This window comes from Falco peregrinus, chromosome 16, assembly GCF_023634155.1.
Source record: "Falco peregrinus isolate bFalPer1 chromosome 16, bFalPer1.pri, whole genome shotgun sequence".
Classification (NCBI taxonomy): Eukaryota; Metazoa; Chordata; class Aves; order Falconiformes; family Falconidae; genus Falco; species Falco peregrinus.
In genome coordinates this window covers 2,641,231-2,665,154 of record NC_073736.1, presented here as the reverse complement: position 1 = coordinate 2,665,154, position 23,924 = coordinate 2,641,231, and the positions used below count along the sequence as shown (strand labels likewise).

General features: G+C 49.6%; 2 protein-coding genes across 4 annotated transcripts; one reads left to right on the top strand and one right to left on the bottom strand.

The window, feature by feature from the left end:
- Positions 1-610: 610 nt before the first annotated feature.
- On the top strand, positions 611-11,228 carry PNPLA1 (patatin like phospholipase domain containing 1). The gene is made up of 8 exons (XM_027789879.2): positions 611-1,258; positions 4,098-4,330; positions 5,396-5,461; positions 6,736-6,948; positions 7,317-7,377; positions 7,464-7,604; positions 7,915-8,014; positions 8,526-11,228. The coding sequence occupies exons 1-8, from the start codon at positions 1,057-1,059 to the stop codon at positions 8,638-8,640; spliced, it is 1,131 nt and encodes a 376-aa protein (XP_027645680.1). The 5' UTR covers positions 611-1,056; the 3' UTR covers positions 8,641-11,228.
- Positions 11,229-11,343: 115 nt separating this feature from the next.
- On the bottom strand, positions 11,344-22,930 carry LOC114012771 (omega-hydroxyceramide transacylase-like). 3 transcript variants are annotated; one of them, XM_055819946.1, is made up of 11 exons: positions 22,848-22,930; positions 22,007-22,243; positions 20,060-20,192; positions 18,016-18,065; positions 16,950-17,057; positions 16,091-16,311; positions 15,626-15,691; positions 14,905-15,114; positions 14,758-14,818; positions 14,034-14,255; positions 11,344-12,090 (listed from the first exon to the last, which is right to left on the bottom strand). In XM_055819946.1, the coding sequence occupies exons 3-11, from the start codon at positions 20,152-20,154 to the stop codon at positions 11,969-11,971; spliced, it is 1,155 nt and encodes a 384-aa protein (XP_055675921.1). In that variant the 5' UTR covers positions 20,155-20,192; positions 22,007-22,243; positions 22,848-22,930; the 3' UTR covers positions 11,344-11,968. The 3 variants fall into 3 exon arrangements, with proteins under 3 accessions (XP_055675921.1, XP_027645676.1, XP_055675922.1); XM_027789875.2 differs by lacking the exons at positions 22,007-22,243; positions 22,848-22,930 and adding an exon at positions 21,665-21,755; XM_055819947.1 differs by lacking the exons at positions 16,950-17,057; positions 22,007-22,243; positions 22,848-22,930 and adding an exon at positions 21,665-21,755.
- Between the last annotated feature and the right edge of the window lie 994 nt (positions 22,931-23,924).

Here is a 23,924-nt window from a genome sequence, read left to right as displayed (position 1 = left end):
GACCCCCAGCCTGCACCCCACTGTAACACACGCACCTGGGTGATGTGTATGTACACACCCTCGGAGGTAACGTACGTCACCTTCACTATATAGTGTGCACGCTGTATGTATTTGGACAACATAAGCGGCAGAGTATTTAGTAATATTTAATAAATCCATCTGTTTGAAATGGCAATTTTTATTCTGTGTGTTGGCAGCAGAATTAGGTTATTGAGGCTAAAAAGACACCAGGCTCTAATCGATGGAATTTCTCCCTATTTTTAAACTATCATCCAGCCAATGCAGACAGCCCAAAGGCAGTTTGATTTTGGTTCGGTAACTCCGGATTTGGGGAAGGCAGTGCCGCTGTGGGCATCCTTCTGGGGGCTTATAGAGCACCGTGCTGGGGGAAAAGAGGAAAGCACACCCAGCTCCTTGTTCCCTCCCCCAACAAAGGATATCCAAGAGTCAGGCATGGACAAACCCCTTCCAATAGGAAGGAAATACAAACAGTATTCCCAAACCGAGCCCAATGTAACGCCCTGCATCCACCCCTTGTGTAACACCCTCTGGCTTTAAGTGTCTTTACAAGCCTTCACTCGCTCACTGCTGAGCTGTGCCTAAGCTGGGATTGACGGAGAATCCTATTTAGGAAAACACCCTTGATGAAGAAAGCACGAAGCAAAGAGGAAATTTTGCATGGATCTTTCCAAGTGTGACGGGCACTGTAACGCGGGGACCATCTCCGGGAGGGCTCCTGGGGCACTTGGGATCACTTGGTACAAAAGGAGAGCCTTCATTCAGCCCCGAGCATCTGAGCTGGCTGTGGTTGAGGATTACAAGAGCTGTTTTGATCAGGGGAAAAATTCTGTTTTTAGCACAGGCAGCAATTAAAATAGCTCGTGAATCTAAACGCCTTGGGGAGCTGTCATAAAAGGAGGTAGAAAATCCATCTTCTGCACTCCTCTGCAGCCAGAGATGTGCCTGGAGAAAGAAGAGGAGAAGAGAGCTTGAGGGTCACCTGGTGAAAAAGGACAAGCCGAGCCATCGAGCCAGACACGCCAATTTGATCTCCAGATGGCTGAGGAGGGTCTCCGGGGTTCAAGCACCCCCTTCTCGCTCTCCTTCTCGGGCAGCGGCTTCCTTGCCCTGTACCAGGTCGGGGTGGTGCAGTCCCTGCTGGAACTGGCTCCCGAACTCCTCAAGTCCGCCTGCAAGGTCTACGGGTCGTCCGCCGGCTCGCTCATCGCCGCCGCCGTCGTGTGCGGCATCGACATCGGTAAGACAAGTCATGGATTTCCTTACTGTAGAGTTTTGATTTCAAAATAGAAATGGAGGGGCTCATGCTTTACAGCACTGGTGCGGCCGCGATACTGGTGTCACCTCACAAGGCACAGACTTGCAGATGGTGCCACTGGTGGCAGCCACCCTGGAGCAATGTGGGGTGATGTAAGTTGAAAAAGCCGGTTGTTGCTGCCGGAATGTTATCTCAGATTGTGGGGTAGATACCGCCTGGGTAAATCTGGATGTACCTGTATTTTGTTGGCTCATTTTCCTGCTCTTGCTGAAGGAGCAGATCTCCTTCTCTTCCTGCTATGAGCTCTAAGGGGAGCTGAGATGTGTCCCAAAGCACGCCTGCACGGGTGGATATGCCCACGTAAAGCCCCCTTGTCCCCGATGGATGGGTCCCTCGGCACCCTTACCTGTGGGGGACAGCAGCGGCACTCACATGGGCACCTACAGAGCTGACAGCTCTGTTTTGACGTTGCTTTGGGTGATCCCACTCAACCTTCCCAGCACAAGGGGAGATGTGGCAGGATTCCTGTTTCCCGATAGCAGAGCATCTTTCCCTTCGGCAAAAGCCCGAGGGCTCATCAGTGGGATGTGCCCAGGGAACAGCAGCCCCCGCCCCAGCCCAGGGCTGGGGTTTCTCTTATTGCCACAAAAGAGGTTTTACTCTGAACGTCTTTAGACAAGGCGCCCCCAGCAATAAGATCATCTATGTGTAGAATTAATTCAGAGCAGTTAATCCACTTTTAATAATCACGTCCTCACATATTTCCAATTAGTGTCTGTGGGTAAACAAGTGTACACAAGACTTAAGTCTTCAAAGGCTGATCCAAGCCTCGCTTCGAGCGATGGGACATTGAGGGGGGCGGGGGTTTTAGGGTCCAAATAACGATGGAGGCAGTTCCTGAAACCTCTGGTGGTTGCTAGAACCATTCTGCTAGAGCTAAAAATAATTCAATACTTTGGCAAATATATTTAGACCAAAGAAAAAGGAACCTTTCTGCCCCAAAGGGGATGAATTCCCCTACAAATCAGCAAGGCCCCCTAAACTTTCCCCTCGGATTTCTCAGGCCGATGTAACTGGATGGAGCTGGGGCTGTCCAGCAGGTATAAATCCCTCTGGTAACTGGTCTTGCTGTGGGAAGCAGGGCTGAAATGGGGGTCTCCTTCACTGGGGGTGGTAGGCACCATCCACTTAGAGGTGCTGACATGAGCTTGTGCCCAAAAGCATCTTCTCCAGGGGAAGAAAAGACCTTTTGGGTAGTGATGATTCTGGTGGGTTTCTAATGAGGAAAACAAATGTGGCACAAACTGTCCAATTCACATCGGGGAGGACTGGGGCAAAAAGAGAGTTAAAGGTGTGCTTGGCTCCTGATGGGGGGGGTCCCATGGGGCGGCTGTGGTCGTGTACCCGGCCCCTGCCCTGACCCAGGCTGTGTGTGGAGCTCTGAGCTCCTCCACAAGTCACCCGGGCACACTGTGTGACCAGCAAGCCGGTGCAGCTGGGGACGGTCATGGCACTGCGTGCCAGGGTCACCCCTCGCTCGTCCTGAGCCAAAGTCCCATCCAGAGCCAAAGCCCCAGAGCCGGGCTCGGCTCTCACCTCCTGCCTGGCAGTTTACCGGCAGTTTTTCCATGTTTTTCCCCCACTGCCAGGACACCGAGCAGCCAGGCAGGGCCCAGCGGGTGCATCACCTCCCTGGGGCACCTCTGGCTTTTTCAGCATCCCTGAGGACTCTGTGTAAACCTGCTGAGCATTAATCATCACGCCACATGGCCTGAACATCAGCCTAAACATTTATAACCCCTCTTAATACCTACGTTGCTGCAGTTGCCTTCGGGACACTCCATCTAATCCATGTCTGTCCCTGCTTTTAAAGCAACCTCACGAGACAGCCTGGAAACCTTTGCCCCTACAAATCTACGGTGCTAAGGCAAACCTGGGGCTTTGTGCCAGCACAGGGTCGCAGGGAGCCCACCCGGGTGCAAGGATGGCTCTTTGCAGCGCTGAGGAGCTGGACAAGCCTTCTGCTGCGAGAGTTTAACCCCCAAGGTGCGGTTTTCCCCCAAGCGTGCTCCCCATTTCAGCAAAGGGACCAAGCTCACTCCTCGGGATCAGGCTGACCGTGGGTTTGCTGCACCCCTATTCCCCCCATCCTGCACAGCCTGGCGTCTCCTGAGCCTCGGCTGGGGCTCAGCAGCTCTGCCCCTTTAATCCAGCTTTTGGGATGTGCAAGACACATGTAATGACTATTAACACCAGCTGGGAGGTCACTTGGGGAGCTTGGATGAGTGGGGAATCCCAGCACGATGGAGCCAGGGTGCCTGGCTTGCAGGAAAGCCCGAAGGAGAGGAGGTGGGGATCTGCTCCTTATCCTCACCTTTGAGCTGTTCCAGCTCCCCTGGGACGCTGGGGCTGCCCACGTGCAAAATCGGAGGTGGAAAGCAGGAACGTGTTGTGCAAGTCACATTGGCACCGATAACTCAGTGTCTGCACCTGCGTCCCCATTCCCGGGGCTCTTCGGAGCCTTTCCCTAAATCCCCGGCCATGCATGTCTCGAGCACCCGTCTCCGGCGGCGCAGGCGAGGGTTTCATCCGTGGAGCTGTGCTCAGCCATACGTTGTCCTTTGAGGATGTCACAGGGGTGATCTCCTGCTTTTGTCCTGCCACAACGTCCCCTGCTGTAGCAGCATCATCATCCTGGGGTCAGGCATGGGGGCAGCAAGAGGCTTTATTTGTAAAGGAGCATTAAAAACAGGATAAAAAATATAACTGTTAGGGCAGCGGCGATACTGACTTTCTGTCTTTCCCCTTCCCTCTCTGTCAGATGACCTAAAGGAATTCTTCTTTGCCATGGCAAAGGAAGCCAGGAGAACCATCCTGGGCCCTCTCTCTCCCAAGTGCAGCTTGATGGCAAATATCAAGACTGTTCTGGAGCGGATGCTGCCGGAGGACTCGTACCAGCTGGCTTCGGGGCGGCTGCACATCTCACTCACGCGGGTGGCAGATGGCCAAAACGTCATAGCCTCGGAGTTCAGCTCGAAAGAGGAGCTCATTCAGGTAGGATGCCGTAGGAAGAACCCTGCCTACCGCTTGGGATGGAGGTACCTAAGCGCTGACGACTTTAACTGCACGGTTTTCCTGCCCATGGTGGGGAGAGTGTCGGGAAGCTCTGCCAGAGCCATGGTCCCACACCAGGGAGCTCCATGAGGCTTGGCGGGAGGGAAGAAAACATTGTTGGGTCCAGAATCAGGCAGGAATAAATCATGCTAAAAAAGCAGGAAGTTTTCCAGCCTCAAAAAGCTGATGCTGACAGGTTGGCCAGCTCTAATAAGTGCTAATGACCCTCTACAAAGAGCTGTGTTAATGCTAGCATGACCTCTCAGCCTGGACAAGTCTCTCCTCGGCCAAGTCCCATTGGCGGTGACTCTCCTCATTGCCCCAGCACTTTCCTGGGGGGAAAGAGCTGGACAAAGCCCCTGTGCTGCCCAACAAGCAGCTGACGGACCAGTACATTAGAGAGAATCCCAGGGTAACTGGCCATGGGACCCTGTGGGCTTGCTTGTCCCGGGGAGGGAGCAGAGGATGGCAGCTCCACAAAGACGTTGGTGTTCCCCCCGTGGTGCCGGCCAGGTCCCCCCAGGAGCCTGGGATGCTCCTTCCCAGCTGATGAGGTTGGTGGCAAATAGTTGCAAACGGCCCAGCAGTGGCTTTGTCATTGAAAAATCCCAGCAGAATGAAAACACCTTGTGAGGATGTCTTGGTTTTGTCCCAAAACCCACAAATAAAGAAAATAACCCCCAAGCTTCACCTTGTTACCGTCAAAGGGCAGCGTTCGGACAGTGATATACAGCTATACAACTGTAATATTGCTGGCAGCTCTAAAAATGAGAAATGAGGTGCTGTGGCCTTCTCAAGAGAAGTGTTTCAACTGTATTGAAATGAGATGTTTTCCTCTTCTTGAAACCTTTCTTCCTGACACAGCCAAGTGCCAAGCACAGGTGGTGCTGCCAGCCTGGCTCCAGGTGATTTCTCCAGCTTGGATTTGCAGGCACCCAGTCAACGGCTTTTGTCCAGGAGAACTTGGACAGGAACATTGACTTCTGCAATCCCTCTCCTCCCCAGGCTCTCCTCTGCAGCTGCTTTCTTCCTATCTACTGTGGATTCATCCCTCCATCCTACCGGGGTGTGGTGAGTGATATTTCCAATAAAACATACGTTCCCAGCAGCATGTTCTGGGGTTGGAACTTTACGTTCCCTTGAGCGGAGAGGGCTATACATGTCGAGGCTTCTTTAGTTCACGGAGGATGATGAAGTCGGTGAGTTTGTTCTTCCTCCCATCCTAACATGATAGTTGGGCGGAGCTGCCTACGGACAGAGCCTGGCTGAGTGATTCTCGCCTCGCAGATCTCCAAAGCGAGAGGAGAGGACGCCCACACCGGACTTTGTCACTCAAGCCAGTTATCCCAGGCAGGATCTGTCTCAGTGCAGATGGCTCCATTAGCTCAGGTGCAGACTTGCATGGCTGAAATAGCCCGAGTCCGTGGGAGGATGGATCCTCCCCCAACCACGTGCATATTCCTACTCTGAGAAACACCCCAGCAAAGCCAACGGATTTGGGCTGGCTTCTTGCTAACCCTCAGCGAAGGAGGAGCGCAGCAGCGTGGCGGCGAGGCGTGGGGACCTGCCTGTGTGTCGCAGCCCACAAAGCCACGATTCCAAGTTTGCAGCTGGGATCGAGCTGGGATCTTTCATTGGATTGTCAGTCTGCACTGATTGAGCCTATTTAGTCCTGGGCCGTCAGGTCAGATCTCCAGCCTACCCCGGGCTGCAGGGTTTGCCCACCAAGTGCCTAAAATTTGCAGGACCCAGAGCTCAGTGGCGTTGCTGCTTGAGGCTCCTCTGCACTGTAATTTCAAGAGCATTTAACGGGACCAGCTGCAGTCCTTGCAACCTCAGATCCCACCGAGGTGGGTGGCAAATTCAGATTCCTTTTGGAATACAGCAAATGACATTTTCCTTGCCCAGTGAGTAATCCTCCAGGGCTTTGCAGGCAGTTATTAAATGCGGGAGCCCTGCTGCTGGAGCTCAGGACTTGAAATTTATGCGACACTGTAAATTCAGCGATGTTTGAATTGGCTAATGACTGCCAAAACAACTTGACAAAGCTTTGTGAATTAAAATAATTACATTTCTAGTTTAATAACTGCGGTGGATTACAGCACCTTGTCGAGGAGCTGGCTGGGTGCCGTAGGCAGGGCAGCAGGAGTTGGCAAAAGGCAGGATAAAGAGCGAGGGGGGAGGAAGAGTGGCTGTCGCAAGCGGGAGGAGAGGACGTGCTGGGACTGGTTCACGGCAGGAGATGTCGCCTTTGCAGCTGCTTGCTTTCCTCTCGGTGACGCTGACCTTGCACACAGGCTGTAGCAACCCTCAGAGCCAACCCTCCCTCTGCTCTTCACCCGCAGCGATACGTTGATGGAGGATTCACCGGCCTGCAGCCCGTCTCCAGCTTGGAGGAAGCCGTGATCACCGTGTCCCCCTTCACGGGAGAGCTCGACATCTGTCCGCGGGATTGCCCCGCTATCTTCTTCTGTTTCCAGATCTTCAACGGCAGCATTCAGATCTCGATAGAAAACCTCTGCAGGATTAGCTACGCCCTCTTCCCACCTAGCACCATGGTAAGCCCACCAGATCTTCCCAGCTTTTGTTTTGGTTCAACCAAATTAATGCTGGTCCTGCCTTCCCAAGCTTTGAGGTTCAGCTCGACCTCCGTTATTAATTAATCAGATTTCAAAGGGAGGGAGCAGTACCCACTGTTTCTGCAGTGCATTTTTTTGGTGGACACTGCTGACGGGTACCTGTGATGGGGTCCGCCCTGGTTTGACAACCTGCAAAGGACCAGTGCTTTGGTGGCTGGAAACCAACCCATGCTAGCTGCCTTCCCAAATGGACCATCCCAACCCTCCACGGTCAAAAAGCCTTGGTTAGGTCCTGCCACTGCCTGGCTGGGGGCCTCTTTAGTGACCTCAGGTGTTTCTCCTTGCAGGTCTTGAACGACATTTTCTCGCAGGGGTACCAGGACACTGCCCTTTTCCTGTACAGGAACAGTAAGTGTCACCCCAAGACCTGAAGGGCAGCGAAGAAATGCGACGCATGCGCAAGCATCAGCCCTTTTTCTTTCCGTGTCTCACAGATGCCTTTGGCTTTAACTACTTCAATAGCAATTTCTGCTTCGCCAGCATGTGTGGGAAGAACGACTTCGCGCAATCCAACAGGACACGCACCGGCCTCCGCAAAAGGGTACTGCAGTACCCGCTCCCTTGCTTCCTGCCAGGTAGAGGATTTGGGGTACTGACCTGGGGGTTTGGGGGTGGCTGGGGCCACTGAGGGCTGCTGCAGTCTTTGAGAGGAGCAGTATTAAATTTAAGATATCATTATCTGTTCTAGTAAATATTTCTAGATCTGCGGTAGCTGTTCATGGAGGGGCTTTGTAAGAGAGGCTCCAGCTGGATTCTGGCCTGGGCTTCAGGACCTGCAGGCTGAGCTGCAGCAAGAGTTGCTGGACAAGAGGAATTATTGCATTTAGGGGATTATTTCTAACTACTGATCTTGATTTATTTCTGTGTTATCATTCACGAGCACAGGCTTGGCTCTGTGGAAGAAAGAGCAGATAACCGGACTGCAGGATCCACTGTCGAAAGTCCTGTTGCAGCCATACAGGCTGCCAGCTTTTTTCAGGAAGGGGTAAGAGCATCCCAGCAGAGGCATCGAAGCTGAGAGGGATACAGAAACCAGTGGTTGTGCCTTCAGCAGTGGTGAGACAGCTGAAGGGACATGGTGCAAGCTTAGCATGAGGCGTGCAGGCATCCCTGCGAGCCCAGCAGTGGGGGCTGCAGCGTCCCTCAAATGGCAGCTCTGTGGGGAATGCACGGGGCACTCTCTGGGGCGGTGGAGGCTGGTGGCAAGTCCCTCCTTTTCTATGGACCAGAGGAAGCTGATGCACATCGACTGCATAAGCAGGCTTAGCGGCATCCCTCCTCTGCAGGGGAGCTGGGTATTCTCTGAAGGCAAGCTCTCAGGAAGAGTGGGCATGGCTAGCAGGAAAACCATAGGATTGCTTGGTTATGAAAGAATATTACAGCGTGCATTCATCATTCACACCCTCTCCCTTTTGCTGCATTTACTGGTCACTTAATATGTGACATTAATATGTGACAATGACAATAAAGTCAGCCTGTTTATTTTGGTTTTGCAGGTTGCAGAAGATGTGGCGCCTGCTGGGAGGTATCAGCTCCATGGTAAACTGGTTCCAGAAGCTCCTCCAAACCGCGGTGCCTGGTTTGCCTAAGAGAGCCATGGCCAGGACGTGAGGTGCTTGGAGAATGCAAACCCTCAGCGGAGGAAGAGCAGGGTACAGAGCAGGGAAACCCTGAAGGACCTCACCCATGGGCTGAGCATGGCTAAAACCTCCAAACCTGGGGCACCCCACATTAAAAGTAGCTGGTTTTTTTCCCTGTGATATTATTTATTTAGTGACATCTGAAAGGAGCTATGAACCAGCCTAGTGCTGCTTCCCCACAGCAACATGTTCCTGTTCCAGAGCATTATCTGCTGGGCTCTGTCCTAGCAGGACATCAGATGCATCCAACAAGATCCTGAGAGATGTTTTGGCACTAGAATCTCAAGGGTTCAAGGCATTTAACTTGTCACACAGACAGCTTTTAAGCTGTAACTCCCCAAAACCTACTGGCAAGTTACTTCACATGCAGCTGGTGAAGAGACCTGCACAGGACGGTTTCACACTGCAGGCAGCTACACAGCTCCTCAGCTGTGAACAAGCCCTTCAGTATCAAATGTCCCTGGGGCTTCTTGTCCCTGTTGATTCATCCACCCTGGCTCAACTAACTGCCAGCTTGTTCTCTCCTGTAACCACCCTGGATGGGCCCTGGGGGTCTCCGCCACCACATGGTTCTGCTGCCCTGGGAAGTGGTGGGCAACATCAGAGCTCATTTCACACACCAGCACGGCTGCTGGGTTTTGATGGAGTGTTTTGGGGGTGGTTTTGGGTTTTTTTTCCACTTGAGGAAACTAGCTGGTTTTGTTCCCAGTAGTGCTGCCGCAGTCTCCCTGCCCAGGCCTGAGCTGCTTCCAGATGCCAGCCAAGGCGTTTAACTGCGGTGCTGCACCTGCGATCAAACAGCAGCCTGCACAGGGGAGACAGGGCAGCTGTACTTGCGTGCATGCACAGCCCAGCCACTCCACTTGCTGATCGCCAGCAGCATCCCTCCCCCTGCTTTAATGCAGATTACAGGGCAGGCATTTGCCAGCAAATGTCACATTTCAGCTGTTTTCCTCTCACTCAGAAACTTTCAGAGAGATTCATCAAACAGAGAGAGAGGGAGAAGCCTTAGGGAGCATCACACTGGGCAGGAACTAATTTTTGTTCAGTTCCCTGAAGTTATTTTACCAATTACATATTCTTGAGCTTCACACACCCTTGGAGGCCTGCTTCTCCTGCCAGCAGAGCTAGGTGCACATTTGGACCCCTCTGAATTTGCAGCTGTGGAGAAAGATGAAAAGACCTAAAGATTTACCTTCCCCTACTTCGAAATACCACAGTCTTGCAGACTGCATCTCTTATTGCAGCAGGAGAGCTGACATTTCACAAATACATTCGTTTTTTTCATGCAGTTTTCTGTAACTCGCTGCTACAAACAGCTGTATGGTCCAGGCAAACATGCCTCACGTAGCTGGCCTGCATGCAGAATGAATTAGCAGCACACTTAATCATCCCAAACACATTTTAATATCAGAAGCTGACGGACTGGCTTTACCCTAACTGAGTCTCCCCTGTTTGTTGGTTCCCAACGGGCAACAAACTGATCACAACAGCCCAAGCCATTTATTTGAATGAACAGCTCATTCAATCGCACAAAGGGAAATGGTAAAGAAGGAGGTTTCATCCAAAGTGCCCTGGAGACTGCAGACACAAACTGGGGGACAGTGGAAGGCTGCATCAATGTAAACAGGTCCAAAATTAACCATGAATGCTCCGTGAAAGACGAATACGTTCTGCTGCTTCTGGTTGAAATCGATGACCTGGAGATATTTTCTCTGCAATGAGCTTGCTAAAAGCAACTTGGATACTTATTTGCTTTGGATCCATCAAAACCTACTCCTGTCTTCCTTCCATCCTGGACAGATTCACATCTCTCAACCCCTGCAGCCAAAGCTGGGCTGCTCAAAACCAGCTTGCAAACTGTGACTATGCTCCTGCCACAGATCGAAGTGGAGAGGGCACAGAGACACCCACTACTCCCCAGGCAGGAGCGGGGCCAGCCAGCCCATCATCTGCTTTTGCTCATATTACACTTCTGCTTTCTCCCCCCAGGCAGACAGCCCCACTTCTGCAACAGCCCTTGTGCCAGGCTCCTGGTCTTCTGAGCAAGCACCACCACCTCCAGGCAGGATATAACTATTTCAGTCAGCCTCAGGCAGTTCCACTAGCCCTATTCAAATGGGAATTAAAATCCCCAAAAGAAAATTTTCCTATAGGAATTGGACATCCAAATCCACTACACTTGCCTGCAAATCTTAGTCACAAACAGGAGCACAGTTTGAACTACCTGGTGCATCCTACCTGTCCCTACACAACATAGTGCTTGATCATAAAAAGTTAGCAAAACTTTGAGAACTTCAACAAAAAACAGCCTACAAAGAACACCCAAAAAACCCCCAGTCATAGCACAGAGCCCCCCTGCTCCAAACCTGCAGCAATGTGCCAAGATATTAGTCTTTAATGACTTGCCATTTAAATCGGCTGCCTTTTGTTTTATTAATCCCCCATCTTTTCAAGCAAGCACACCTGGTGCTGTCTCCTCTGCATCAGCCTGGAGCTAACGGCAAAAGGAGGCTTTGCCAGAGGCAAGGGATAGAGGCAAACTTTGTCATCTCTGAATCACTGTCGGGGTTTAACCCCAGCTGGCAACCAAGTACCACGCAGCTGTGCACTCACCCCCCCTGCAGCAGGATGGGAAGGAAAATCGGGGAAAAAAAAGCTACAACTCAAAGGCTGAGATAAGAACAATTTAATAATTGAAATAAAATATAATAATAATAATGAAGGGGAGAAGAATAAAATCCAAAGAGATGGGGAAAAAAACCCAAGTGATGCTCAATACAATTGCTCACCACCCACTGATGGACACCCAGCCAGTCCCTGAGCAGCAATCAGCTGGCCCCAGCCAACTCGCCCCAGTTTATGTACTGGACATGACATTCTATGGTATAGATTTCTCTTTTGCTAGTTCAGGGCAGCTGTCCTGGCCGCATCTCCTCCCAATTTCTTGTGCCCCTCCAGCCTTCCTGCTGGCAGGGTGTAAAAAACTGAAAAGTCCTTGACAGTATAAACATCACTTAGCAACAAATCAAAGCATCAGTGTTATCAACATTATTCTCACACCAAATCCAAAATGCAGCACTGCACCAGCTACTGAGAAAATTAATTCTATCCCAGCCCAAACTAAGACAATCACCTTGTGCAGGAGTTTGTTTCACCCCTAGGGAAGCAAGCTGGGAAACCCAGCTGAACCCAGTTCAAACCAGCTGCAACAGATCCTGTCTTCAGCCTAAAATGCCTCCTTTAAAGGTGGGTCATGGGAAGCACCTGGGGTGGGATGGAGGTGGGGTTGTGGCTCTTCAGTGCAGCTTGGTGTCTGTCTGCAGGCTGGGCTGCCAGATGCTCTTTTTCTCTTTAAAGAAGGAACTGGGGTCAAAGGGAGCAGCAGGGTCAGAAATGCTCTTCTGCAGCTGGCATGGCCCTGAAGGGAGTAAAACCATGTTGGTCAATCTGATGGATGCTTCTGGCAGTTCTTATGAGACAAACTGGATCCAAATACCTGACCAGGGCTGCTGCTCTCCTTCCTGTGGTCTAGAGGGTAGTAGGTTTTAATGTCCTTAAAATATTGCTCTTGTACCACTATGCTGTTGCTTGCCCTGGTCTGCATTGAACTCAGCAGAGATGTGAAGCCTGAGGTAGGTGAGATGAGAGTTTGGAGACAACCCACGTCAGGAGCACTCTCTAAAGCTGGATCGCTCTGCGGATCCAGAGGGGAGTCTGGGGGCCTGATCCATGCAACTGAGCAAATGGAAACAAACATGTGTCCAGTCCTGCTTGTGGCTCTGGCTGCAGGTGCTTTATGCCAAGCTCTACTTCTAGTCTAGATCTGAAAGATGGTGCAGCTTGTGTCCTGGTGGGCACGTGGTTACAGGGGCAAATCCTTGTGGCTAACCTGCTAATCCAGCCTGAGCCTGGCCCGTGTGCAGGCTCTACCGCAGCAGTAGTCCTTTGGGGATATTCTCACTTATTCAGGAAAATGGGTGCGAGTTGTTCACAGGTTTATACCCTTGCTTGTTTGGTAACATCACTGATATTATAGTATGGTGCAGATAAACAGCAAAAAGCCTTTTCCTGGCTTAGGTCATCAGGGCTTTTCCTTCCCAGAACTGAAAAACCTGATGCACTTCTCTGGAGACCGAGTCCTGACTGCCTTCTTGGTTGCTTTCTGGCGTAACAAATGGGTCTTAACTCTTTCCACAGGTGACCATTGTTGCCTAGCTGCAAACCAGAGACTGAGACCCCCAATAGACCAGAGCCTGCCCAACCTCCAAAGGAACCTGGTTCCTACTGTGCTGTTTTCAAAAAACTCCATGTAGTTCAGACTGATGAAGCCTTTAGAAAAGCAAGCACGGAAGTAAACTGTACAGCCTAACTGTGTCCTGAATTTCTACAGTGAGTCTCTTTCCATAGGTAGAGTTGTCTTGTTCTCAATAGAAATGTCACCTTTGCTTTCATTTTATGTTTTTCAAGCTTTTATTTTTAGAGCCGGAATGGTTACAGCCCTGTTCTTTCCCCTTTATGTTCCTCATTTGGCGTGGTCCTCCTAGATACAGCAGAACAATATTTGGGGTTTTTTTCATTTTTTATTTATGTGGCAATGTTTTAAACCATCACCATGTTGGAAAAGCTGTGTAGTTTTCCCTAAGCTGACAATCTCTGAAATGTCAAAAGACCGGGAAAGAAAAAGAAAATAAATAATAAAATTGAAAGAAATGTTGCACTCCGGCATGTGGTTCTTCATATTCTGCTAGTAACAATAAGACAAACTGGAATCTGAAACACTGAGGGTTCTCCAGCTTCCCATGTCAAAAGTGAAATGGGAGAGGGCATTATTTTGCATAGCATTGCAGAAAACTATAATTTTTAGATGTAAACCTGCCTTATGTTGCTTAGAAATGATACTGCTAGAGGTTTACCTGCAGCTCTAATAAGCTTTTCTCAGCTTAAGTATTTACACGTCTGCACACCAGAGTTACTTAGTAGAAATTTTGATTTGTCTGGCACAGCAAAGTTGAGACACAAACCATTGAGACACAGCTCCTTCCCCCACCTTTAATGAAATGATGTGTGAACAGAACCCGTTATTACCTGGCAAGGTGAGGAAATGGCTTGCTTCACAGAAAGAGCTCCTTCTCTAAAGAGTCCTTCTGACCTGGCCACAGCCTAAGTCCTCATCCCTCACCCACAAGTTCAGCATGAGGCCTCGCTAATAACCACTGACCCAAGAGGGGACTTTCTCCCAGTCCTGATGTTCTACTGGAGCCTGCAAAAAACCCACACAGCCTCTTTTGGCAGCGAGAGCCCTGAGCAAGCGTCACTTAGCTCATGAAAAGTGATGGGGTAAAGGAAGTGCTGGTCCTCTACCTTTCTGACGGTGGAGAAGGTGGTGTGGGACTTCCTCTTCCACTTCATCTGCTGCCCGGATGGTCCCTGGATTCTCTTCAGTGACATCCTCAAGGTCTGTGGCTCTGGAGCAAAGTAGTCTTGTTTCTGGCTTCCAGCGCAGGGTCCTTGCACCTTTCTGACATGATTCATTGCCCAATGAAAGCATAAAGTCCTCATCAAGGTAATTTACGCCAAAGTCACCTGGTGGGAAGAGAATCCAGTTCTCACTTCTTGTTGCTCAACTACCAGGTCTCCAGCAGTGTGAGGCATGAAATAACTGGAAAATAGGGGTGCTGATAACCACAGTGCATGGCTAATCTGAGTTGGGTTTCTGGGTCGGCGATCACCAAACATCATTGCTTTGTGCATCAGTGGGTTATCAGTCTAACACCACACATGGCGCCCGAGCCTACGCTTGTCCTGTCCAGGTCCTGGGGACCTGTGTTCCATGGGAAGCTCTACCATGCCCAGTGTGGCAGAGAAGAGGGGAGCTGACATCACTGGGGGGAAGGGGTGACCAGGGAGCTCTAGGAGAGGCCACAGAGAAGGTGGGACTCAAGTAATCCTGGCAATGCCAGGGATGCAGGGATCTCTCTACCCTGGTCACTCTAGGTGCACTGGCAGCATCTCTTACCTTCTATCAGCAAATCAATGTTGTAAGAGAAGCACCTGACCTACCTGCTCCTCACTCCCAATCACTTACTCAGTCTTTTTAAGAAGGAGACTGTGTCCTGGTAGCCGTGGATATAAAACTGGTCCAGAACCTGCAGGGGGGAGGTGGTGGTCAGGGCAGATGGGCCAGCTATAGGGAGGGGTCTCATGGCTCTGGGTACCTGTAGAAGCAGCTCACCTGATATGTGGGAAGCTGAAAAATATACTGCAAGCGGCAGATGTTTATTTTTGATATCTGTAAAATACAGTCAGAGAGTTGGAAATTGAAGAAGGCAGCTGGGCTATCTTTGGGACAGATGTCGTATTCGCCGGCAAAAGCAGACACGGTGATTGTGGTCCGGGACGTGAAGTCGGCTCGCCACATGCCGAGTTCCCCATCAACATAACGCTAGGAGGGAAAACAAGGAACGCTGAGCCTTCCTCTTTTCAGAGAGGAGAGTGCTGCACCACATATGCATGCATTAGGGGTTTCTTCCCCACCCAGGCCCAAACCAGACTGAGTTACTGCGGCTACACAGATCTCCTGCTGGGGAACAGCCCTGCCTGCTGTCCCATGTGCTCCAGGTCTACACCCACCACCTCCTCCCTTCCAGCCAAAAAATTACTCTTCAATGAAACTGGAGGAAAATGCAACAGAAAGGAGTTGAACTAATCCCGGCGGCCAGGGTGAGGATGGACACTTTTGTAAGAAGGTCAGTTCTGTCTGCAGTGAGGTCAAATTGCGGGGCACCTGGCTTCAGTTCTTCATACTGCAGATGCTGTGTGATCACAGCACCAAGTGACTGTGGTGGCAAACACAGCTATAAACATGCTTAATGCCACCACTGGAGAAAGGGCTCAGGCTAGATGGGCCCTTGGCGCGAGCCAGGATAGGATCTCCAGACCACAAGGCTACTCACCACCCCATGGTACGTAGGAGGGAAAAATCCAAAATACAGAGGAATGAAGCAGCTGCACGTTATGGCCTGTGGGTGAGATGCGAAGCACGGAGGTGAGCAAAGAGCCAAGAAAACCTGTTGTCTTTGGGAATGGTGGCTCATCTGAATGCCAGAATGGGGACCCGCGGCTGGGCTATTGGGCACCACTGAGTATGGTGGACCAGACCATGCCTGACATCCACAGCCAGGGCTGGAGAAGTAAGAAGGCAACCTGTGAAATGCCTCGTTTTTCTCCATGCGTACTCAGGCCCATTAGATAATTCAGCCAGCAATCAGAAGGGCTGATTTTCTTATTAGTTTCAGCTTGTGACCCTGTCTGCTTGCCACTCTGGCTTCAGAGGGTGACAAAGACAGAAATCATGGCATGGACAGGCAATAAATCCCACACCGCTCTTACCCTCGCGGGGTGGCTGTGGCTGCTCTCACCTGAATGAGGTCCTCCTTTGAGGCAAACTCTGAAATGGCCACGCTTCTCCAGTCGTGCACACGGGTGACGATAACATGCAGCTTTCCAGATACCAGCTCGTGGGCATTCGTAGGCAGGTATTTGTTTAAGCTATCCCTTAAGATTTTAAGGACTTTTCCTCCAGGAAAGTGCCCCAGTGAAGAGATTTCCACAGTGTTGAAGAAGAACAGCTTAATCTCCTCTAAAGCAAAGCGAAGTGATCATTCCACATCCCTTATATTATTACTTACACACTTTCTGGGCTGCACTTCCACCTAGTAAAGGAGCATTTTACCATGCTGGTAAATGCTCATAAAGAGCCATTATTTTCATTAGGACTGAAGGTCTCATGAGAGGACCCAGATTTTCCAAGGACCTTCAATACTGCAGGAAGCAGAAGTATTTTGTTTTCTTTCCCCATGTCTCTCCATCTTCATCTTAAAAATTTTTGGAGATATGGGAGGAAATTGACAGGAAGCCTTTGCATAGTTTCCTCTTGTTGGTTCTGCATCTCTGCCCCCTTTCTCCTCTGCATTTTGGGAATCAACAACCCCAAATGCCTTATTAGGGAGGGCACTTCTGTGTCTTATGTTAGATATACTTAGAATTAATTCAAATTAATAAGATGCAATGACTTATTTAATAACTATATCTAGTCTATTTTCTCTGTGCTCGTTAATTTACCCATGTTTTCCACTCCTAAAGAGGTCAATAAAGTAAAATTCGGAGGAATTAACCACTGATTAATGACAAATAAAAAGAATTACCTTTTGCAACTCCAAAATTTCCAGACATTCAATCTCTTTAGACACAGAATAAATGAAAGTGCACAGCCCTTACCTAGATCACAGTCACACAACACAAGTGTAGCTATAATCGATCCTGAAGATGCCCCATAGATCCTGGATGCAGATTTCAGTATGTCTGGTGACAAATTCTGCAAAGCAACTGACACTCCAAGCTCATATATTATCAAGAAACTGCAGCCTCTAAAAAGTACAGAGAAAGGTCTTCCCTCGTTCCCATTTATCTTCATCACCTCTGCTAACAACAAGCACTCAGGCCACACGAAAGCAGCTGCTCAGAACAGGTTTGGAGGTTTTTTTCTACAGCTGGGGCTGTTTCCAACCTGCTTCTGTTTCTGACCACGCTCTTGCTGTCTTATATCTGTTGGACATAGATCTCTAAGCCAAACGCACAATGAAACAATAGCAGTGGGCAGAAGCAGATGACGTGATGTCTTAATACCTAAGGCCACTCATTAAAATAAAATCATTACATTGCAGTATGTTTTTAAGGTGTGCACTAAGCTGCTGGGTAAAAGCCCCAGGCACCATGGAGGGCCATCAGTGTCACGAAGCAGCCCAGGGGAGGTCAGCAGGGCCTCAGCAGGGAGCCCTCCAGAGAGAAAAGCTGCTTCCCCAAGCTGGTGGACTGCTTTAATGGTACCCTGGGGTCCCAGCCTAATTTTCCACCATCTTGGGAGGTGGGAATCGGCAAATATTCCGTGGTACACAAGAGTGTTGAAAGGTGCTGCTCAAAACTGTCTTGCCCCATTTGTAACAGGTTACCAAAGCTCAAGCCAGGGAGTGGAGAAGTTGGAGAAGGTGACTGGATTATTAAAGAAATCATAAGCCACGTTGTTCTCCTAGTTTCACAATTTCAAGGTTTGAGTTTGCTTACAAAAGGCTAAAAACAGGGAGTCCAGGTAACAACTTGTGGCTTAATCTAACTCCTAAATGGCTGAGGTTTCAGTAGAGTAACAGGTCAATAAATTAGTAAAGAGGGGGAAAAAAAAAGTCTGACAAACACAGTAATCTATTGATTATTCATCCAGAAATGCAAAGCCTTCTCGGCCTTGCAGCTAGGTGAGACACTGAGAAAGTGCTACGGGGGAAAGCAGTACCGAAAGCTGGGTCCTGTGATTCCACGAGCATTGCAGATCCCACCACAGAACTGCAAAGGAAAAAGAGAAAAACTGAAGACTCAAGAAAAGAGGAATAAATATATTCCATGCCTAGTCAAGAGAACAAATGCACTGGAAATTATTTTCCGTCTACTCTCTAGCCTAAGGAACCCTACAAATTAACTGTAACGAGAAGAGTTAATTCCAGAAGCTGCTCTGCGCTATTTATTGGGTGCAAGAGGGATGTGGCGTTTGAAACCCTCTGGTAAGCCACACAAAGGATGCTCTTTGAGATTGAAGAAAACTTTGATGCTTAACTCTGGGAGAAGGGCAGAAAAATAGAACCAGCCTTGCAGAAGCAACAACATTGCCACTGCTTCAAGCCTTGGGTTCAAGCCCTCCTCCCCTAAGTCAGCAGCACGGGCAGGGAGCTAGAGTTGTGACACATCATTGCACTGCTTTCCAAACACAGCTGGACAACTGAATTACTCAAACCACAAACCAAACCCACGGAACAGGCCATGTTTTACTCTTAATTGCATCTCTGTATTACTGAGATAGTTTGTAAATCCATTTGTTTTAACTTCTTACCCAGTCTTGCAGCACCAAGAAGTAAATAGTGTTTATAGGGGGAAAGTAGAGGGAAGCCAAGTCTCTACCTGCTTACTCCATCATGAGCACATACTGCCATCTCACCCTGTCTTTCAAACCCACGGATTGTCCTTGGTGTCCTTCAAAATGAGTAAGGAGTGAAAAAAAAAAAAACAAACCAGAAACAAAACTGCAAACCTGTTTATACAGCCCTTGGTGGGCTTTGCGTCGGAGAGAGGTACCCAGACCTCAACAGTGGGGCTTGTAATCTAGAAGAAATCCAGGCGATCTGAATTAGAGTGACCCAGGTGGCATAAACAGTAGTTGAGACACCCTGCTGTGGAAATGCAGAAGCTGCTTCTTGGCCCCTCTCTGCCCTGCACCAGGATGGGACACAGATAGTGTGCAACCCCGTGTGATCAGGGGGCTGAAGCCTCTCCCTTATGAGGAAAGGCTGAGACCCCTGGGCCTGTTCAGCCTGGAGAAGATGGAAAGGGGATCTTATCAAGGTCTACAAATACCCTAAGGGCAAGTGTCAAGAGGGTGAGGCCAGACATTTTTCAGTAGTTCCCTGCAACACAAGAAGTTCCATCTGAATAGGAGGAAAAACTTCTTTGCCTTGAGGGTGATGATGTACTGGAACAGGCCACCCAGAGAGGTTGTAGAGTCTTCTCTGGAGACATTCCAAATCCACCTGGACAGGATTCTGTGCCACCTGCTCTAGGTGAACCTGTTCCAGCAGGGGGTTGGACTAGCTGATGTGCAGAGGCCCCTTCCAACCCTGATCAGTCTGTGATTCTGTGATGCCCTGAGTTTCAGGTCTGTTGTTTTACTAGGCCAAATGCCTTCATGATCTTTGGTGTGTGCTGTGTCTCCATCACCGGGTCAGAAACAGCTGCTAGCAGAGGGACCCTGCTGGTTACTCTCTCGTTCTTCATGCCAGCTTTGGGGACAAAGCCAAATCTGGCTTTGAGCAAACTGACCATCCAGGGTGGGCCAGTCTGAAGCACCACTTCGGGTAGTTAAATGAAACAAAGGAATACACGTGCATTCACAAACTGACAAAACAGGGCAACACCCAAAATAGGCTTTTCCTCCTGTGGTATTAAAATGAACCAGAAGCCGACCTAGCAGCCTAGTCAGGACACAGCAGGGAACAGGCTGACAGATGCCAAGAGGTTATCTTGACTCCCCAGTGTGGCATATTTTAGTGTTGAGCTGATGCCAAACCAAAACGTTTTTCTTTCACAGATCTTCTGCAATGACAAAACTGTGACCTCAGGGCTGCACTGCTCTGGGAATCCAGTGGTGTTCCTAACCCACGTACGGCTTCTGATGTGCAAGTCATTTCAAGAGAAATGGCTTTGAGGAATTCATTTCTGTGGGACAATGAATCACCTCACCACTCTGAATCAGATGTGAAGTTTGTCAGACTTCAAGCACTAACACATACCTCAACAAATGCATGAAACGTGCAGCGGATGAGCCGGTACTGTTGTGCTTTGTGGGATTTAACTGGCTGTGAGCTGCAGGTGCATTGCTTCCCATGCAGACCGCTGGATGTCCAGAAATATCATCTCCTGTGACTGAGAAAAAAGGAAAAGCCATGTCCTCAATGTTTTTTCACTCAGCCACGTATAATACAAATTCATTCCCCTCAGACAGTAATGTCTGGCTACTCAAAATGCATCGCCCTGGATGAGGAACCTTTTAGCTAGGCAGGGTGTTCAGGGCAAGAGGCAGAGGTCAGGAGGTGTTGAACTCATCCAAGCTATGTGCTGAGTCACCTCCCAAAATTTCCTAACCCAACTATACTTGTGCAGTGCCCAACACTGATCTAAAAGCCCCGTGACAGTTGGAAGGTCCCTGGCACGGACAAACTGTGCCGGACCAGGAAGAATTTTGAACTCTGAAGCTGCTGATGCAAAAGACACTTGAAAAAAAGTTAGTGACTGCAAGATGTTGAGCTGGAGAGGGCTCATGGCTTGAACAGAAGAGCAAAGCACCTGTGAGATTTCCAGAATAGGAAATGTTAGGAGTCTGTTTCCTCTCTCTCAAGGTGAGCAGGGATTAGCCTAAACTGTATCCTCTGTCACACATCCTGGAACAAAAGGGTGCAAATTCTGGCTTCAGCTTCGCATTGAAATTAGCAAGACCATCTCAACACCAACCAAAGATTCATCAACCTTGCCTATAGCCTATGTATAGCACATATCAGCCTAGCCTCATTGCCTTGCTGCTTCCGTGAATAAGAGGAAGCAAGCTATTGTGCTGCAGGGTCCAAAACAGGGAAACTGGGCTTTCCCTACAGTGACAGCAGGAGAAAAAAAGTTAAGGACTGGGGCAGCGGAAGAAAGAAATTGCTGTAGAAATCCAAGATAACAGTTTTATTTTGGGCTGAAATCTTCTTGTGTAAGAGTCTAATCTCAGCAAAAATCAGTTTGTCTTTCACTTTCATGGAAGCTGAACATTTTTTTGTTTATCTGCGTCTGAAAGTGATTAATCAAGGAGTTTCCTTGGCACCTCCCCAGCTTAGTGCACTGAAACAGGAGCATGAGTAAAGGTGTGGCTGTTGACAGGGGTCTGAACTTGCCCATGCTGCGGGAAATGCTGCTTCTCTGAGCTTGGCAATGTGTGCTGTGCTCAACCCGTGCACCTTGCCTACCTCTTAGCCAGCTCATGTGTTATATCACAAATCCCCCGCTGCCTCCTCACCAGGAAAGGCTGTCACTGGTCTCAGAGAGCATGCTCCTATCTGCCTGCCCTCCTTCCAAAAGACTGATTTTAACAGAGCTGACATGATCAACACTTGGGCCGCTGATTTCACTGACAACCTTTATTGTAATTAGGAAAGAAAAAAAAAGGGGAGGGGATTAATGATCCATCCTAGACCTTGCATTATAAATCGGTATTTCTGACTTTGGCAGCTCCCAGAATGTGCCCCAATATACTTTTTTTTTTTTCACTTTATAATGGGAATATGATGTGTAAGCTTCCAGACTATGCTATGTTTACCATTAAAGAAACCCTTCCCCTCCTCATATGACAAGTATCTCACCCAGGCACATGACATGATGTCACTGTCTACAGCAGCCAGATGAATTGTCCTAATGGTGATGAAAGCCACTGACTTCACAGGTGTCCTACGGCTGCAGGCAAGGAAGTAGGGTACAGTGCTTTACAGTGCTTGCAGACAAACAGACCCGCTGCAGCAAGACCGAGCCCCTGTCCTGTAGATGTTTTCCTGCTAATAGCTGCACACATGGGGCTTTGAGGACAAGGAAATGTCTGAAGCAGATCCCCACCTCTAGTCTGAAGAAAGGCACTACTTCTTCATGCTAGTAGAGATTCTTTAGCCTTACCAGACCCTTAAGAGCACCCTGTTACACTAGTAAGATACCTTAGCAGTAGATACTACATGATAGCGGAGCAAAGTTCCATCGTCCCCTCTTTTTAGGTAGGGGAGACCTGGGCAGAGCTGCTTCTACAACAAAAGGCAGCCAGAGCCACACAGGACCTTTCTGATCATTCATCATCAGCGCTTATGGCCACACTGCTCAGCTCTTCAGTGCTCTTGGCTGCTTTTGGGATTGCAATTGCCACCGAGGTCAGCAAGTCAGCAGCCACATAACCCATTCTGCAAAAAGAAAAGCCCAGGGAAAAGGTAAGTTTGGCCTCTTAAAAGTTTTAAGGCTTTAAGATCAGTATGAGGATGCAGAAACCTGCAGGCCCTGAGGAAGAATCGGAATACCTCACACAGACAGTTTAACGAAAAGGGCTATCACACACTGAAGAGAAAAACCACAAGTTGCAGAACACCCTCCTAATCTTCACAGGGGCATTTAGCATTTCTTTCCAACAATAGCAGCCAAAAAAATCAGGACACCCGAACTCCATGTGGGACACAGCCCTCCCCCACCACAGGCCCAGCCCTTTGCTTTAGCACCTGCCTCAGACACAGCCTAGGAAGGGCCCAGCAGCAGCAGGCACCCCAGAGCCACCAGCCCAGAACCGGGGGGTGAGCTGAGCCCCCAGAAGGGCCGAGAGGACCCCTGGGTGGGGGAGGGGAGCCCAGGGGGCCCCACCTCAGCACCCCCAACACACTCTGGGGCAGGCAGCAGTGGGGCTGGGCCACCTGCACACCCACCCCCCCCTCCCTCCTTTTCCCCTTACAGCTCCGCTTCAGCCTACAGAAACAATGAAATATAACAGCAAAAAGAGCCAACCGGACTGAAGCAGACCTGTCCCTCGCGCTTTTAAAGCCTGCCGGCGAGCGCATGCTCACGGCCGGCACGTGCTGTGTCCGCCATGTTGAAGAAGGGCACGAGTGAGGGCGGAGGCCCCGCCCCCCCTCCCCCCCCCCCCCCCCGCGGGAGTATAAAAGGCTGGGCGGGAACGGGGGGGAAGCTGTGCCTCACTGAGGTGAGGGGCTGTGGTGGGTGTCTGTGTTGTTGAGTCTCTTGTCCTTTTCTGTTGGTTTTTTGTTTTTTTTTTTTTTTTTAATCTTATGTTTCACTTTTACGCTGCTCTGTGTCTGTATATATTGTAGCTGTGGTGAAATTTTAAGTGTAAAGTACCTTATAGCAGGTGCTGGCAGGGCAAGCTGCAGGCTAGGGTTCCTTAGCAGACCTTGGAATGGCCTGGGGGAGTCTAGGGAGCCCCCGGAGCCCCCTCTGCATGCAGCTGCTGCCCGTAGACAGCTGCTGCCCTGGAAGGCATATGAGAAAATGAACTGATCTGAAACAGCTTTTTAGGGTTTTTCCTATTTAAAGTTAGAAATAACAGCTTGAAAACTTGGTTTGAGAGAGATTAAAAGGTTATGCAGTCCAGCTCTCCTTTCCAAAGTGGTGTGAGGTAGGAGTTCAAACTAGGGGACCCAAGATTTAGGTGTGTAGGAGAGCTAGGTTTCAAAAAAGTCTCCTTCTTTGCAGGAGGAATTAATAAGCCTGAGTAGATGGGCCCATGTGTCTGAGGGCTCCTTCAGACACTTGGCAGTAGTTACAGCCTCATGAAATGCAGCTGCTTGCAATGACAAGGCACCAGCTGCTTTGTGCTGGGAAGGGATGGAAACTGTAAGGAGAATTCAAAATATTTTAGCAATAAGGGCTTCAGAGACTTAAATGGTAAAGAATAACTAAGTTTGTTTTTTTGTTTTTTTTCCCCTGTACGTTCTGGGCATACAGTTGGGCCTGGCTCTGTCTTGTGGCACAGTGTTTCACTGAGGGAGCATTGGTTGAGAAGGACAACTGTCCTGCTGCTCCTTGTGGGTGTTGGGTGCTTTCCTATTTCTGTTCTGACTGTTCAGCTTTAGCACCCAA

Excerpts from the sequence above, each read along its gene's own strand:
- PNPLA1 (XM_027789879.2), top strand. The coding sequence starts at position 1,057 with ATGGCTGAGGAGGGTCTCCGGGGTTCAAGCACCCCCTTCTCGCTCTCC. Across the intron at positions 1,259-4,097 it reads CGTGTGCGGCATCGACATCG|ATGACCTAAAGGAATTCTTC; the intron begins GTAAGACAAGTC and ends CCTCTCTGTCAG. Across the intron at positions 6,949-7,316 it reads TCTTCCCACCTAGCACCATG|GTCTTGAACGACATTTTCTC; the intron begins GTAAGCCCACCA and ends TTCTCCTTGCAG.
- LOC114012771 (XM_027789875.2), bottom strand. Across the intron at positions 16,312-16,949 it reads GTTGTGTGACTGTGATCTAG|AGGAGATTAAGCTGTTCTTC; the intron begins GTAAGGGCTGTG and ends GCTTTGCTTTAG. Across the intron at positions 15,692-16,090 it reads CAAAGGAGGACCTCATTCAG|GCCATAACGTGCAGCTGCTT; the intron begins GTGAGAGCAGCC and ends TCTCACCCACAG.